We start from the raw sequence: 18729 nt of genomic DNA, 5'->3' as shown, positions 1-18729 counted from the left end.
AAAAGAATGAGGACTAAAATTTAATAAAAAAATAAATGAAATAAAATGTTGAGGGAAAAAATTAAAAAATAAAATCAAGAAAACAATGAGGACCAAAACCGAATAAAAAAAATTAAAAGAAATAAAAGGACAAGGGACAAAATAAAAAATAAAAAAAAGGTAAAACAAAAAAAAAACAATAAAAAGAATGTAAACTAAATTGGATTAAAAAAACTAATTGAAATAAAATGCCTAGGGATGAAATTAAAAAAAAAACTATAAAGATACTGAATAGGAAAGTATAAATAGAAAAAAAATAAAATTAATTTAGAAAAATATATATTTTTCTAAAAACATCTCCCCCATCGGTCTCCTCGAGTTGGAAGAAACTCGTCCTCAAATTTAGACCTTAGTTAACAACCGTTCCAATAAACATTCTTTGTGTGTAGGTCACCATATCATGGATCCTTAATTAACATAACACCTTTGTACAGGTCAATCCTATCGTGAATTTCTAATACAATATCTTTGTGCAGGTCATTTTATCGTGGGTTCCACCACTAGGATTTTTAATATTAGCAATCAATGCAAATAATGACAACACATTAGTTTCTAAATATCTTTTTTCTAATGGAGAACCTCTTCATCACCTCTTAAACAATTACATGGTATTTTGCAACCTTGTCCAACCATGGTTATCCAACAGCACACAATAACTAACTGCCAAGAACATTGAACTCTGATATAAATCCTCTACAACCTCAAACCAAAACTACTAATAATTCTTAAGATCTAATACCAACTAATATAGACGGTAGTGAATGATAACCGAGTTTGTTACATATCAAATCCTTTAAATACCAAAAACACCATAACTATTTGAAGACTTTTAAAATACTGAATTTTATTTATTTATGTCTGTACTTGTCAAAAGCTATTAACCCTTTATATAGAAAAACTATAGAAAACCGTATTAATAATGAATAGAAAAATAAAAATAAAAAAGTTATTCCTTTTAAATAAATAAATTAATAAAAAAAATAAACTGGAGAGATTGATTTGATTTGATCAAATTTGAATACATTTTCTCAACCAAGATATCAATTGCCTCACTTTATTTTGGTTAATGAAAAAGAGGTTATAGTAAGTAATATTTTCCATAGTGTCTTCATTATATTTTAAGACTTCTAGATTTGATATTTTTTCTTCAATCATCGAAACCAAAACTTGATATTTTACCAATATTTGGGAGTTGAAATATTGAAGAATTCACTTGATTGTATTTATTAAAATAGTTTTTATAAATGAAATAGTAACATCTTTCACGGGCTGAAGTTGTGGTTAACAGTACCGAAAAAAAAAAAAAAACAGCACGAAAGTAAAAATATCTGAAGACTACACAGACGGGAAGTATGGGAGGATATCAGTTTCGATCCCTGTGGATGTCCCTTTATACTACTGTACGTATGGCTCTCAAAGCCATGGTCTCTCAGTCCATATCCACCACTCGAACCACAGCTAGCTCAATTCCCATAGCCGACACCACCAGATTTATTTTCCTTTTTTTTTTCCTCACTAAAGTAAATAACTATCAATATTACCCACTTTATTATAGAATAAAAAAGAAAAGAACAACAAAAGCAACGTCACTAGCTACTGTTATTTTGTCTTTGATTTCCACCCAAGCCCCAACGAGGCCTATATAAATCGTAACCACATGCAACCTCAATTTCGCAGAAGGATCATATAGATAGGAAAAAGGAAAAAAAAAAAAATCTCTCTTTCTTTTTATTTCCTTTTCTTTCTTTCTTTTTAGGCGCTTCTAATGGCGGCTTCCGTCGACAACCGCCAATTCCACCTCGAGCCCAATCTAAACGGGGTGGTTCGTTCCTTCAAATCCGTTCCAACCCACCAGCCCAACTCTCCGGTTAGAACCTTCAACTTCTCGAACCAGGACTTCACTCGCTCCGACCAGAAACCAGTCCCAACATTGGAGGAAGAAGATCGTTCAAGTGACGATGAAGCTGATTATAAGGATCTGATCCGCAAAACCAACAGTGAATTAGAGCCGTCGGTTATTGATTCACGAGATGAAGGAACTGCTGACAACTGGATCGAACGCAACCCTTCCATGGTCCGTCTTACAGGGAAACATCCCTTTAACTCTGAACCGCCATTGGCTCGTCTCATGCACCACGGGTTCATTACACCGGTCCCCCTTCACTATGTTCGTAACCATGGTCCTGTCCCAAAGGCCACATGGCAAGACTGGACAGTTGAGGTTTGTGGTCTGGTTAAAAGGCCAGCCCGTTTCACCATGGATAAGCTAGTCAATGAATTCCCAGCCCGTGAACTACCTGTTACTCTAGTTTGCGCAGGTAACAGACGCAAAGAGCAAAACATGGTGAAACAGACAATTGGCTTCAACTGGGGTTCTGCCGGGGTGTCTACTTCAGTGTGGCGTGGTGTACCATTGCATTTGCTGCTCAAGAAGTGTGGGATCTATAGCCGTAAAAAAGGGGCCCTCAATGTTTGTTTTGAAGGTGCTGAGGATCTGCCAGGTGGCGGTGGGTCCAAGTACGGGACCAGTATCAAGAAAGAGTTCGCTATGGATCCATCTCGAGATATTATTTTAGCCTATATGCAAAACGGTGAGCCTTTGGCCCCGGACCATGGGTTTCCAGTGAGAATGATCATACCAGGTTTTATTGGTGGGCGTATGGTGAAATGGTTAAAGAGAATAATTGTTACCAGTGTAGAGTCAGATAATTATTACCACTACATGGACAACAGAGTACTGCCCTCTCATGTTGATGCAGAGCTAGCCAATGCCGAAGGTACTATGCAACTATTTACTAGATTACTCCATTCCATATAAATATATAGCATATATATCGTAGTATTATCGTCAAAATTGAGGAATGTAAATAAAGTAAAATGCTAATATATATTTGTTGTTTTATAATGTGTAGCCTGGTGGTACAAGCCGGAGTATATCATCAATGAGCTGAATATAAACTCGGTGATAACGACGCCGAGTCATGAAGAGATACTGCCAATTAACTCATGGACAACTCAGAGCCCGTACACGCTGAGGGGTTACGCATATTCTGGTGATTTGTTTTTCTTTTCTTTTAAAAAGATATAGATATATCAAATCGGATGAATTCCTCTTTTAGGTAGAGCCCTCTTGAGCTGAAAGTAATCTTTCGTCTTACGTGCTTTTTTCTGTCTCTGTTAAAATGAAGGTGGTGGGAAAAAAGTGACGCGCGTAGAGGTGACTCTGGATGGTGGAGAAACGTGGCAAGTCTGCAGCTTGGACCATGAAGAGAAGCCCAACAAGTACGGCAAATACTGGTGTTGGTGCTTCTGGTCCCTGGAGGTGGAGGTGCTAGAGCTCCTCGGAGCCAAAGAGATTGCCGTCCGGGCCTGGGACGAAACCCTTAATACTCAGCCGGAGAAGCTCAATTGGAATATCATGGTATGTATGCATGTCCTTTTATCAAAATCGTCAACTTTCAACCAATGTTTTAATTTACAGCTTGAATTTCCTGCCCAAGTGACCTGAATATATCTCTGATCAGTGCCTTTAGCTTCGGAGTCTAATTCTATACAGTCTAATTCTCTGATGTGTGCTCTTAGGACCCACATGTCACTTTCATTATAGGACTAGGACGTTCAAATATAGTAACCCACCCACCAACTTCATCTTATTTAGGCTGAATAGTCAACGTGATTTATTTTTAACTTTCTTTTTTTTATATAAAAAATACTCGTTGGCTAACCTAAACAAGGTAAGGTTTATTTTTTTACACTCACATTTAAAAGAGTAATTAATTAATTTCTTATATGAAATTGAATATATATTAATGCCCTATATTCTACCTGCTTTAGTAATGTGAAAAATAAAATTTACACTCCCTGAAAATTTTGAGGTGTAATTGAAAACCAGTATTGACCATGAAAAACTCTGCACCGTATAAAAATCTCTTTTTAAATTATAGTTTCTCGTAATGTTCTTAGACTATATATATATATATATATACATACATACATACAATTTTAGTCAGTTGCCTAATTTGTTTTTAAATATGGTACCATCATGAACAGGGAATGATGAACAACTGCTGGTTCCGGGTAAAAACAAATGTCTGCAAACGTCACAAGGGTGAGATAGGGATTATTTTTGAGCACCCCACCGTGCCAGGCAACCAGTCCGGTGGGTGGATGGCCAAGCAAAGGCACCTAGAGAAATCATTGGAGAATATCCAAGCTCTGAAGAAAAGTGTTTCAACACCCTTCATGAATACTTCTTCAAAAACTTTTTCAATGGCTGAAGTCAAGAAACATAATTCGGCTGATTCGGCATGGATAATTGTTCATGGTCACGTCTATGATTGCACTCGCTTCCTTAAAGACCATCCCGGTGGCACTGACAGCATTTTAATCAATGCCGGTACTGATTGCACTGAAGAATTTGATGCTATACACTCTGATAAAGCCAAGAAAATGCTTGAGGATCATCGGATCGGAGAGTTGGTTAGTTCATCAGCTTACACATCTGATTCAAACGCTTCCTCTCCTAATAACTCAGTACATTTGGCTCCTATCAAAGAAATTGCCTCAATAAGAAATGTTGCTCTTGTTCCACGTGAAAAAATCCCATGCAAGCTTATAAAAAAGGAAATTCTCTCTCATGATGTGCGTCTCTTTCGATTTGCATTGCCATCAGAGGATCAGGTGCTGGGATTGCCAGTGGGGAAGCACATATTCTTATGTGCTACTGTTAATGATAAGTTGTGCATGCGAGCTTATACGCCAGCTAGCACCGTCGACGTGGTGGGGTACTTTGATCTTGTGATCAAGGTTTATTTCAAAGGCGTGCATCCAAAGTTCCCTAATGGAGGGCAGATGTCACAGTACCTTAACTCACTATCACTGGGGTCTGTGATAGACGTGAAGGGTCCATTGGGTCACATTGAATATGTTGGTCGTGGTAAGTTTTTGGTTCGTGACAAGCCCAAGTTTGCCAAGAAACTGACCATGTTGGCTGGTGGGACAGGAATCACACCAATCTATCAACTGATTCAAGCCATTTTAAAAGATCCAGAAGACGATACTGAAATGTATTTGGTCTATGCGAACCGCACTGAGGACGATATTTTGTTGAGGGACGAACTTGATTCTTGGGCTAAGGAACATGAGAGATTAAAGGTGTGGCATGTTATTCAAGAATCTATTAAGGAAGGATGGCAATACAGTGTTGGGTTCGTTACCGAGAGTATCCTGCGAGAGCATGTGCCAGAAGGATCAGATGATACTCTGGCTTTGGCTTGTGGTCCTCCGCCAATGATTCAATTTGCCGTGCAGCCAAACTTGGAGAAGATGAACTATGATATCAAGGATTCCTTGCTAGTTTTTTAGATGAGAGAGGAGCGGATCTATTTAAAATAATATGAGGTTGTACATATGTTAGCTTGATCGATCGATGCATGTGTTACTCCATTCGTTTCTTTGAAAAGAGCAGGAAAAAGAGAGGCTGTTTTCCATGTATTATTATCAAGTTGGAGCAACAGTTGCTTAATGTAGACTACTTTGTAGAATAAATGAAAGGTTTTTCCAAATATTTATCTTCTCTAATTTTTGTATGCATGGTTCTTTTTTAGTATGTTTTGATAATTATTGATAATTATGAGAATATTGATAATTATGAGAATATTATACAAGAAATTATTTTTTTAATGATAATCGTTAAGTTATTAAGCAAATATTATTGGTGAATTTGTTTCCCTTCAAAATTTAAAGTTATATGTAGACCACTGAAGAAGAAGTAAAGCAGAAAATGCATGCGTGGGAGAGTGAGAAGCACGCAACCCTTTATGAAGCCAACAAATTTAAAACAAGGAAGGTGATATCCGACATTTTGAAAATAATATACGGGCTTCGTATAAAATGCACCCCCTATAATGAGATATTAAAATATATTACAAAACATAATAAAATATCTATATTTTTTTACCATGAGATATTAAGATATATTACAAAACATACTAAAATATCTACACCATTTTTGCCATCCTTAATATTTTTTAATGAGATATTAAGATATATTACAAACATACTAAAATATCTATATCATTTTTTTTACTATAGCAATCCTCAATAAATTTTTTATTTTTAATTTTTTTTTTCAATTACAGTCTTTTATAATCAATTTAATGACTAATTTTATTTATATAAATCTCATATCCTCTCTATCCTCGAATGTTAATATAATAGGCTTGTGTCAATGGATATGAAAGATGAGAAACACCTATTTTACATGAGTCTCTCTCTCCTAACTAGAGAGCCTCGTGACCATATTGATCTCAAACAACACTTTATAAGCTATGTAGGCCTTCAATTTTCTTTTCTTAGGCTTAGGCTTATAGTTAACCCTTATTGATCAAACCCCTTACCTTCTTTTTTTTTTTATTGTAGCAATTGTTTGTGCCGTGTCTCTTATCTTTATGAAATTAATAATTTTTAGAATTACGCGTGTGTAAGTCGCCTTTTATAAGGGGAGGGTATTACATAAAATATTTCTTTTTAAAGACAACAACAACCTATGTTTAAGGTAGTGTTGAGGGATATGGATTATATTTTAAAAAATGCTAGATGACTATGGGGGAAGGAACTAAATTAATAAGGTAATGTATATGAAAATCATGAAATAGATTTATGGCCTTGATAGTTTCTAATTTCAAGTTATACAACAAAATTATTCAACACAAAAGTGATAGAGATAAAATGGAAATGGATTGGCCTGAGAGAGATAGTGGTGTGTTTGGCAAGAGAAATGAAGGATGGTGGTTGTTGTGTGTTGCGATGTCGCGGTCGCACAAATTAATTACCCTAGCTTCAAACACAACACACAAGATAGTATAGAGCAAGCAAGGGGTCGATCCTACGAGGAAGATTCCAGTCAGATTTTTATGCTAGATGATATGCAATTTGGGGGGGTTTGGACGTTATCTAGGCTAAAGCAAAAGAAAACAGAAAACTATCAAACAAAATTTAATAAAATCAGAAAATTATCAAGAGAACAAACCTTGGTCACAAGCACACATCTACCTACAGAAATCAGAACTGATCATGGAACGAAACATCAATTTATATTCTGAATATTTATCTCTTCTTAATATTGGTTAGTTAACGAATCCACCGTATAACTAACCCTAACCGTCAAACAACCACAGTGTTCACACTAGTAATTTAATTCAATGGCAGCCTTAAGAACTAGATAAGTTGATTAATCAAGAAAACATAACTGTCTGCAGTCTATGTTTGATTTGATTGAATGTTCTCCCCAAGATTAATAACGTAGATCCGCCACAATTATTAAACTCAGTTGCTTCACAAGTTCATATACCACAACTCCGGTTTTGATATCAAACTTAGCAATAGATTGTCTACAATAATAACTTAGAGTCCGCTCTACCAATTAAAATAAACAATCATAGAAAAATAAGCATAGGAGAACAAACTTATTCATCATATAAACTGAAAAGAAAAGGTAAAATAAATCTCACAGTTCTTGAAATCCGAAGGTTTTCGTGTCCTTGCAACCAAGAAAAAGTGTTTAGCCTTGCATGTTTGTTGAACAACTAATAAAAAAGAAGGAAGAATGCATAATTTCATGTTTCTTAGAGGAGGGGGGCGTTTTTCTCCTCTTGGCTGGCTGCCCCCCTTCTCTTCTCTCATTCCTTTTATATCCTAGGAAACCCTAGGTCTCTATTTTACAAAATAGTCTTCCATTAAGTAGACTGTTTACATTTAAGTACTTCAATAACTATTTTCCTAAAAAAGGAGAAACAGCCTTGCATGAAATCTTCAAGCTTTCACTTAGAGGAGCTAAATTTCTGAAATAAAAACTTGGATATCGGTTTAGATGATTCGGAACATAATTTGGACTCGTTTCTTCACGAAACCTGTTTGCTGGCAGAATTCAGATGTCATCTTTGAAAACTCATATCTCCCTCATATGACATCGTGTTTGTCTGAAATTTGGAGCGTTTATAGAAATTTGAGTCATGACTCCAACAAAATTGAGTTTGCATCAATTGTACTTCTGTAGCTCCAGATATTCAAGTTGGAATGGCCGAAGGTCAACACTAGCAGATTGCGAGATTTGACTTTGAAGGCTGCGATTTCCATGCTTTTCCTTATTTTATTTTCTTGCCTTAGATGTCCAGAAAGGTATGGATGTTAGCTTTTTAATGCCACTTGAATCACTTCATTTCAACCTCTAGAGCTCACGCTCTGCACACAACATCGACCGAAGGTCAAATCTGCCAATTATCTCCAATTTACTCCTTTTTGCATCTTTCATCCAAAAGTGCCTTCAAAACATAAAACAAAGAACATCAAGGCATTTTATATATAAAACATAGGCAAAACACTAGTTAAATGTGGGTGAAACTATCGAATAATATGGTTGCATCATTGTGTTAAGTAAGAAAAAGGGATGATGATGGCTACTATTTTAGGTGAGAAAGAAGGAGGAGGCTGGTGCTATGCTTCTTAGTTTTGTGAGAGAGAAGAATAAGGGTGGTTATTGTGTTGGGCGAGAGAGGGGGGGAGGTGATATTATGCTAGCTTGCTATATGACAGGGAAGGATAAGGGTGGTTGTTGTGTTGGGCTAAAGAGGGTCAGGATGGGTGGTTACTGTTTACTTTTAGGGTTTTAGTTTTTAGGTTTGGTTTCATATAAATTTTTTATATATTCTAGTTTAATTTTGGTTTTCTCAACTCAGTGTAAGTTTGATTTGGTTGATTTTAGACTCTCAAAATTAAAATCAAACCAAACTAGATTTTTTTTTGATATTTTTTAATCATCTGTTTTGCTTTTTATCTTGGTTTCATTTTTTTTAATTATTTTGTTAAGTTATTTTCTTTACTCGGTTATTTTGCTCACTCGTAACAATACCTAAAACAACAATGTTGTAGAATTTGTAAAATGAATTAAAACATCTATGACCGTGTTACATTGACTTCTTTAAAAGTTAAAATCTTACCTTAAAAGGAAAAAAATTAACATTTATATTAAAAGAAACTAAAATTCTTGGGGTTTATAATAGTAATCTCACAAATTACTATAGACTACATTAGTTGTTTTTTTTTCATTTTAGGCATCAATTGTTTTTTAATTTCATCATTTTGTGTTCTTTTTCCTATGTTTTTTCAGTTGTGTGCTTTTGTTCTTTGTATTTTTTTAAGATATGAAGGTTTTAATAAGATTTTAGAGCTTGATTGTGGGTTAATTTAAGGAGGTATAATTTTAATTTACAGCATTAAGACAAACTGAGAAACAAAAACCATGGTGGCCAATCTCAAATTTGCATGGAAAAGTTATCTTTAATCCTTATATTATGCTTTGAATTTATCTTAGGTCCCTTTAGTTATAAAATTTTATTTTGGTACAAAACTTTATTTTATCCATATTTCAATTCTCGGATTTGAGATAGGTGAGAGAAAGTCATCACAAAAAAGGATATGAGAGAAAGTTGATGGTTATCAACATTTTGGTAATGAAAAAGATCATTATTGGTGTCAATGGGTTCGTCTCTTGAGATAAGTTTAATGGAAGTGATTTTTCCTTATAAACATGTTGTAAAAGTAAATATGCATCCATTTAAATTTTTTATTTAGTGGATTTTTGTTTCTTATAATGACTTTAGGGTTTTTAAGGTCGGGAATGAGTTTATCACGATTTTTATGATGTTTTTAAGTTGTTTTCAAGTGAAAAAAAGTATATAAAAACTAGGTTTTTAGTGTTCAAAAACTTGGATATTAATTTTTCGATCATTAGATGTGACCACAAACCAATCAATTGGGCAATTGTTTGCCGCAGTAGGCGACAAATCGACTATTAGAAAACACCCGCTCCTTCAAAAAAGAAAAAAAAACATCGCTAGACACGCAAGCTTGGACTCTTTGATGACTGACCAGATTTTCCTATTAGAAACTAGTTAACAAGGCAACAAGTCTTTAAGTGGATGACGCTTCTTAAAAAAAAAAACAAAAAAAAAAAAACAAAGCTAGGTGCGCTAGCCTAGACTATTTGATGACTAGTAGGTTCGTGGGCTTGACCTAGCAGCATTTGGTTTTTTTTTCTAATTTTTTTGTTGATTTTTCCTACTTAAATATTGATTGATACTCTCTCTATTAGCTTTTAAACTATTTGGCTTATTTTTTAAAATGTTGATTGATATTTTTAAATATTCTTTTAATTTCACAATACTTCAAAAAAATTATTATAATTTACCAACAATCCTTTTCTCTTATATTTTATATAAATGAGTTGTATTTTAATTGTGCACTTATAAAAAAGAAAATCTTTTGTTATTAACATCCTAACTTAACCTTTAATATAAATTAAATTAAAACGTGTAAAATAAAATAGGTAGTTGATATAAAATATTTATATTTACATCTATCTTTATTTTTAACTAAGAATATTAACTTCCCGTTTTATTAGTCAATTAACATTTTAATTTATTCTATGAAGAATAAAAAATATCCTTTTGTTTTCCAATTAAAAAAAATTATCTTGTCTTGAAACAACCGTTTTATTTTTTCTACATAAAAAATTAACTTAAAATCTAAGGCACACAGTATAGAGCGAATAGGAGGCTAGTATATACATTTAATAGAATAAGAACAGACTGGAACTGTACAATCGATAAAACGGTTGATTGTCGCCCCTGGGAACAAACAACGGAGGCACAATTTAGAAACTCAAGTAGGACAAAGAAAAGGTTCCTACTTGAGGTAGCCAACGCCGCGTCCAAGGGGATAGTGCCTGCCTCTCTTGTGGCGAGCCAAACCGCCCATTGTTTGGCCCTTGCTCGGCCACCCTCCCTTCTTGTTGTTTGGTGCATGGAAAAGTCATATTTACATTTAGCTTCCACATTCAACTACGATGGCTCCTTTCTTGAATAATAAGAGTTCTCTCTCTCTCTCTCTCTCTCTCTCTCTATATATATATATATATATATATATATATATATATATATATATATATATATATATATATATATATAGAGAGAGAGAGAGAGAGAGAGAGAGAGAGAGAGAGAGAGAATAGAACTCTTAATTAGCATATCCACAGGAACGATCATAAAATATTTAATTATATTGCTCTTAGTTAAGTGCAAGCGATTGTAAAAGACATATTATATATTTTAGCTTTCTATTGTTAAAAAAAAAAACTAAAACAGAAAGATATATAGCTATAGATTCATTCACTATAAATTATAATAATGAAATCATGATTTTGTCTTTAGAAACAAAAATAATTAGCCCTGCTACCAGGGATAATTAAATCTTTTTATATTTTTTTGCACAATAAATAACTAACTTATCTTTAAAAACAGAAAAATATTAAACTGATGTCCAGAGACTGTTTTGACTTTTCATTGTTTAAAACATAATACTGTTTTGACTTTTCATTGTTTAAAACATAATAAATGACCCAATTATCTTTAAATTTAAAATTTATTTAATTAGTGTTCAGGGGTAATTTTGTATTTTTCTTTTAATTTTTTATGTTATGATCAAATGGGTTGAGGGAAAAATTGATATTTTAATAGATATAAAATATTATTTGAAATTGAAAGTGGTTGGCATATGCAGTGCATATTGGCAGTGTTAGAATCATTTGAAGAGCCTTTCTATCTTTAGACAGTGTATGTGGACAACGAATCTCTATTATGACGCCGATGATCTTTTTTTATTTTTCTTTTTTTCTCTATCCTTTTTAATTTTCATGTATGACTCTCAAATTATTTCATAGCAACACTTCAATTTATTTTTCCTTTAGATTTGACCCATATTTTTTTGGTTACTATTTTTTTATTTAAAGTTATTTATAAAATTAGATTTTTTTTAATTTCATCATCTAATTTGTTTTATCTGTCAGATTTGGTCCCTATTTTTTTTATTGATATTTGTTTAATTTGAGATAATTTTTAATTTTTTTTATGATTTCATCCTCATTCATTTTTTTTTCCTATCATATTTGATCTTCATTAATTTGATTGCTATTTGTATAATTTGAGATATTTTTTTTAATGATTTCAACCTCTTTCATTTTTTTTCCTATCATATTTGATCTCAATTATTTTGATTTATATTGTTTCTTTGAAAAAAAACTTAAAAAATGATATATTTTTTATTTCATCGTTTTATGTTGAATTAATTTGGAATTGAGTTTCTTGATTGAAACTAAGTTTAGGATTTCACGGGGTATGAATTTAGGAGATTAACACAGGTTTAAGAGATTCGCTCAGGGTTGCTTGTTTTTTTTTTCATGTTTTATCCTTCAGCATTTATTTAATTAAAGATTAGGCACCATTATTTCTTTTTATTTTCTTTCCCTAGGATTTTTACTAATTTTTAAAATGACCTAGGTTATCTTGGGTCTTTTTAATTGTCATTATTTTATATAAATTTAGCTTTTTTTTTTAAATTAAATTAAACTGCTTGATTAATTATAAGCATGAGATATTCATTTCATGATATTTTGCTTTGTTTGCTTTCCAGGTCGTTGCCTTGAAGGCGCGTGCGACCTATTTCAGTGTTGTCACGCAGCTTTTTATAGTGACATTAAAACCATTTTGGTGAGTTTTTTTTGGTGGTGAGGTGATGTTCACAATGAAGTAACATTGAGTCTTCAATGAGCTTTTCTTCTTTCTCTTCCCAAGTATAATATTGTCAGCTTATGTTTTATAATTAATTATTGCTTTTTTTGTAATTTTATTTGCTATCGATGCCTTTTTATTAAATCATGTTATTAAATTAACTAAATTTATTGAGCTCAATCAAGTAAATGACATGTGTTTAATATCTTTATCCTTTAAAAATATTGGTATCATCTTTTTATGTTAGGAAAAAATTGACCTGGTCTACGACATAACATGATCAATAATCTATTATATATATAAGATGCGACAAAATCTCATAGTTTAGACTAAAATTATTTTGTTACCTCTTCTCCATGATATCTATTGTACTTTGTTCAATATTCTGATACATCATTTTTCTTTTGGGATTATATTCATTTTTTGAAGAATTGCTAAGAAACTTCATTTTCTGGTATATATAGTTTAGGCCACAACGAATACTAATAGCCAGTAGTTTATAGGCTTTTTCTTCCTCTCTTTTTTGACATGGAATGTTCAACACACTTGTTTTATAAAAGGTCAACTCACTGTAAACAATTGCGGTCTTTTTGTTTTTGCCTAAATTAAGTTTGAAGATTGTTGTTTCAGATTTTTCTTTATTCCTCTTGTTATTTTTGAATTTCTTTTCTAATTACATTTTATATATTTATTTAATTTTACTTTTATTAGTTAGGTTAGTTTAGTTTATTATTTAAAATAATTTTGTACGATATTGGCAATCAAATATTGATATTTAAAGTTTATTAAATCAGAATTCCCTTTATAGTTAAGCTCTAATTTTAGTATTTTGTTACTATCTCTGGTCGGAAGAGATGAAAATAATTGAAACATAAATGTATTTAATTAGTTGCGGAGATAAGATATGTTTCATGGATAATTATTTGTATTCAATTTCTATCCCTTAAAAAAAAAAAGGGAAGAAGGGAAGGGAACAAAGACGGAGACAAAATCAAGTTAATTTTTTTTCTATAAAATTCCCCTTTAAAAATATCATAATTTCATTTTTTTCTTTATTTTACTCATATATATATATATATATATATTCAAAATACTTCTTAGAATGTAATTTTATTAAAAGTTTGGCTTTTTATTTCATCAAATTGATATGAAAAAATCAATCATCAAAATATAAATATAAATTATTTTATACTATTTAATAATTTGTAACAATAAAAAATTAACAAATTAGAGTAAATTAATTTTTTTATAAATTGAATAAAATTAATTAACAAAAGAGTGATTTTTATTAAAAAGTATAACAAAAAATGCTTTATTGAATAAATGAGTTTTTAACATTATGGAAGAAAATGAACATCATTATTGAAAAAATAATATAATAATTAAAACATACATAGTATAGAGAATTGGAAATTAGTTATGTTCCTAAGAAAATGGATTTAATGATGAAGAGATAAGGATTGAATAATAAACAAAAATGTATATGCATGTATGAAGAAATTATTATCTTGCATTTTCAACTATGATAAGTTTTAACTTTGTGTTGGTGTAAATATTTTATTTGACATATAATTGTTTAATTGTTTATTGTATTAATAAAGAGATGATTTAATGACAGGTTAAATCATAATTTAATTAAATTATATTCTTAGCATTGAATTGTCTTTTTTACAATGATTACAAATAATTTTTTAACATAATTTGATGAACAGAAAATTATTATTTTAAGTTAGTTCAAAAAAAAAAAAAAAAACTTGTTATAAACTAAAGTGAAAATAATAATATATATATTTATTATTTCAAACATTGCAATATCAAGAGCAACATATATTTTCCTGCAATTTATGTTTTTCATCAACTAAATTATCAGTCCCATTCCATCATATCTTTGATTCAGAATCTCATTCCCTCGCTGGTTCATCATCTGATTTGGAATCAATTCTCCAGGACTTGTGTTAGTCCTTTCAACCTCTTGACTTCCAGCTGAATTAGTCTTTAGAATCGCCAAGATCACCTCCAAATGTGAATTGACTTGATCAAATTTCTTGTTATGCTTCCTCTGTCAATGCTTGCAACTGATGAATTTGTTCATCTAGTTTCCTTCCATGTTCTTCAATAGCCTTGATCTTATTGTTTTCTACAAATTTCTTTACCCCAAAAGAGGCTTTGACACCAATTGTAAGGAGTTTCCTTACAAGGTACTAGAAAAAGAAAGGGAGAAGTAGAAGAAATTGTAAGGAGAAGAGTTTATGCAGAATTCTGCAAATTGTTCATTAGTTCTTACTTGAGTTCCAAGGAATTGATACGCCAGCATTTATACAATATTGTCTTCTCATCCAACTAACTAATCCAACTACTAACTACTTTGCTAACAAGTAACATCACGTGTGAATTAATTCCTCCACATGCAAAACGTGTTGCTAACTGTCAGGTCTTTTATTCTGCTGCATTCTTCTCTATTGCTTCAAAACTGCCAGCGAACCGTCATGCTGTAACACAGACATATCCAAAACGAGGTAGTTGAGATTCGAAGCCAATTATGCACACCAGACTTTGACATCCCGAATGTTCAATATAGACTGGGTATTTCAAGTTTCAACAAAAAACATGTAATTCATAGTCTGTCTTGCAGATGTTTAGTAGTTATGTGGAGTTGCTACCATCCTTAATTTGTGCTCTCCAGTTCTCGAGTTCTTAAGCAAGAAGCAGGAAAGGATGGACCTGAAAATCGATATGGCATCAGGACAGCAAGTTATAGTTCTTTTTTTAATCTAATCCTTGCATTGAAATACTAGAAATTCTTCTTGAATAAAAGTGCTAATGACTTTGCCAGTTTAATTAGGTTTGAACTATGTTTCACCAGGTCAGTTGTATATCCGAAGAAATATCCTTGAAAATGTATTAGCAACAGGAAGAAAAGACGTACTGACCAGAAACAGACATAATACTTGAATCTTCAGTCCAAGCTGTACAGGATACAAAATGATGGGAGAATCGTGGAACATTAACAAGGAGGAAAGAAAGAAAAAACATCAACCACGAAAGAAATATATCAACAACGAAATACTCAATCTCAGTTCAAATTACTAACTGCGCAGATGATTGCCAATTCATACACCTAAAGGAACTGGCCAATTAAATGCTTTAATCCTTGTCAGAACTAATGAGCTAAAATCGAAGGCCCTCAAACTATCATTCCTCCTATCTGTTGGAAACCATTATTTGACACCAATCACAGCACCACATCAGGGGTGGCACATGATGGAAGTGGAAAAAAAATGTTGAGAAACCAATTTGAGATGGTTGATCAGGGTCCCTATTAACCCCAATTCTGTTCAGTAACTTTGACCTCTACTACCTCTATCTATACCACCGCCTCCTTGGTCTCTCCAGCAGTATCCTGTGAAAACCAAGTCCAGATATTGCTGCAGAACCCATAGCCCCAGATCGGCGCATCCCATAATCCTCCTCATCCAGTGACTCATAGTCCTGGTGATATTCATTACGAAAGCGGGTGCCACTACTCTGCCCTCTATCAAACGACCCCAAAGATAAGAAACCATCATCCAGGGATGAATCAGAATCAGAATCAGAATCAGAATCGTACTCATTATGAACACTATACCCTGGCTCGATCACATAATCACCAAGTACCAGCGCCCCCTGGTGTCGATGACATAATTGTGCTGATTACATCGTTTCGCTCTCTTTCACATTCAAGCTTCTTCCATTTTTCTTCGAGTACAGGGTCCACAGCTCGGGGTCGTGCCAAAGGGTGCTTTGCCTTAACATGCTTCCTGAGCTGCTTATAAGTTCCAGCAAATGAGCACTTATCCGGCATGCAGGTTCTTTTCTTGGCATTGAGAAGCTTACGAGCTGGTTCCACCACTGTCCAACCCTTAACCTGCCCTCGACAAATTGGGCATAAAAGTTCTGGAACCTCCACCCTCTCATAGGTTGGCTCCGCATGCAAGCTGAAACTTGAATGATCCATTGAACTGTTTTCTTGCCGAACCCCTTCTGTAGGAGTTACTTTTGTATGAGATTTCTTGTATTGTTCAAGACAGTTGGAAAAACGGCGACTAGTGGCACACATATATGGACGGCAGCCCTTGTTATAAGAGGAGCAAAGGAGAAGCACTGCATTGTGAGGATGCTCCAGAAAAACAGAGCAGGTTGCACCTTCCCAATCTTTTTTCTCTGAAGCTTTTAAATGTTTTTTCTTCAAGTGGCAATCTTTACCAGCCTTCCGGGAGCAAGGTGACAGCACATATGGCATCACTCTCTGCCGCCGGGAATCGGCCTTGCATCGCACCTTATTAACTTTTGCCATTCCCAAGGTAAACCTAAAATGAGAGAGAGAGATCAGATCAAAATCATTCATATTATATACGCTACTGCAATTTTATCCAAATCCATTTATTATATGGCACATGTTAAAATACAGAATTTGTGTTTAAACCTTCAGTTTTACTCTATGCAGACCTCAGAATACAAGAGGTAACCATTCAGCAAAAAACAGTCATTGGAAAAATACAAAAACATCAGTAAAAAGAAATAGAATACGAAGTTTCTAGCACCTTTATTGTCAAAGACAAATACTAGGACACATCCGTCAACTGAATGAAGAATATATCAAAATACATTGCTACTCCTTTGAAAACTCGGATCTCAAAATGTTCAGCAGTGTACTCAGTTATTGGTATTTTGAGAATGATCGGCACGCAAAAAAAATGGACTCCTTCAACTATTTATATTTTCTAAACAATTGACGCTGAAAAAATAGGATAACTAGCACATCCACCAACGTTCACTCATTGCATCTAATTATAAGCTTTTCCAGGAAAGAAAACACAATGGAAATGACTCCACAATGTAAAAGTGATCATTCATTGCAGCAGTTTATGGTTGTGGTGCTGCTGTTTAGCTCCTTAAACCTGACAAGAACCATAAAACACTTACTAAGGGTCAAACCTAAGGAGTTTATTACAGTATTGGAAACAGAAAACAAGAAAGTAACATTTCCAAAGACAAGAAGAAGTTGATCCACCAAACAGATGGAAGTTTTTTTAAGCAACTGGAGCACCAATACAAAACAAAAGCATAATCTCAAAATAGCTTGCACAAGAAACTTATGCACGACAAAGATCCAACTCCTTCAGAGCCTATTATTGCCAATAAAGGATACATATGCCATCTCTAATCCATAAAACAACTAGGGAATTTTGTTTTCCTCAAGGAAATTGAAAAGAATGCCTAATCTCATGCAGTCAGGGCTGAAATGTAACAGAATGTAAAGTTTAAAATACTCCATCCATGCCTTTTTTTATAATTCTTAATTATATTATATAGGCTTGCACCCCTCTACCTTGCCCTCAATCTCACCTACACTAACCTTTCTGAAGAAATTTAAGACAGTGTTTTACAGAAAAAAAACTTCAATCGTATTACTGTTCTATTGTTCTATACATGTACATATAGCAGGAAATTATGTGGTGAGGAAAGACAATCTTGCACATAATTTCTCCAAGAATCTCGCTAGGATTTCAGACTAATAATAACAGAGCATAAAATCATGTCTAATCTAGGTAACAAATAAATTACATTAGGGAATATTATAATACTGGAATATCTGCAGGATCTCTGTATCAATAGTTGCAGTTGGAATATCTTCTTCAATATCTGTTGTATTTTCTGCAGTATCTTCAATACTCCCCTTCAAGCTAGATCGAGCGGATTGGTAGATCCAAGCTTGCTCAACAACCAGTGAAATTGAGTAGATGACAGCGCTTTCGTGAGCACATCAGTTAATTGATCATGAGAACGAACATACTGGGGTTGAATAAGTTTGGCTTGAACCTGTTGACGAATGTAGTGACAATCAACTTCGATGTGCTTTGTACGTTCATGAAATACCGGATTGGACGCAATATGCATGGCAGCTTGATTGTCACAAAACAATGTTATGGGAGTAACTGACACGACCAAAAGATTGATGTCTTCTCCCAAGTGCAGGAGTGTCGAAGTAATAAATAACCCGGCAAGACCGGGGTCGAACCACAGAGAG

General features: G+C 33.3%; 1 protein-coding gene and 1 pseudogene across 1 annotated transcript; one reads left to right on the top strand and one right to left on the bottom strand.

Moving 5' to 3' along the window:
* Positions 1–1707: 1707 nt before the first annotated feature.
* On the top strand, positions 1708–5603 carry LOC7469126 (nitrate reductase [NADH]). The gene is made up of 4 exons (XM_002307379.4): positions 1708–2816; positions 2952–3092; positions 3228–3460; positions 4090–5603. Exons 1-4 carry the CDS (start codon positions 1805–1807, stop codon positions 5401–5403), a joined length of 2700 nt encoding a protein of 899 aa, XP_002307415.1. The 5' UTR covers positions 1708–1804; the 3' UTR covers positions 5404–5603.
* A 10308-nt stretch (positions 5604–15911) lies between these two features.
* LOC18099512 (uncharacterized) lies at positions 15912–17623 on the bottom strand (annotated as a pseudogene).
* Between the last annotated feature and the right edge of the window lie 1106 nt (positions 17624–18729).

The sequence above is a fragment of the Populus trichocarpa genome, chromosome 5, assembly GCF_000002775.5.
Source record: "Populus trichocarpa isolate Nisqually-1 chromosome 5, P.trichocarpa_v4.1, whole genome shotgun sequence".
Taxonomy (NCBI): Eukaryota; Viridiplantae; Streptophyta; class Magnoliopsida; order Malpighiales; family Salicaceae; genus Populus; species Populus trichocarpa.
This window is presented reverse-complemented; position numbering and strand designations above follow the sequence as displayed.

What these genes read in the sequence shown, in the direction of transcription:
- LOC7469126 (XM_002307379.4), top strand. Translation starts at nt 1,805, where the DNA reads ATGGCGGCTTCCGTCGACAACCGCCAATTCCACCTCGAGCCCAATCTA. An exon ending in AGAGCTAGCCAATGCCGAAG is followed by an intron (nt 2,817 to 2,951) that starts GTACTATGCAAC and finishes TATAATGTGTAG; the next exon opens with CCTGGTGGTACAAGCCGGAG. An exon ending in GAGGGGTTACGCATATTCTG is followed by an intron (nt 3,093 to 3,227) that starts GTGATTTGTTTT and finishes GTTAAAATGAAG; the next exon opens with GTGGTGGGAAAAAAGTGACG.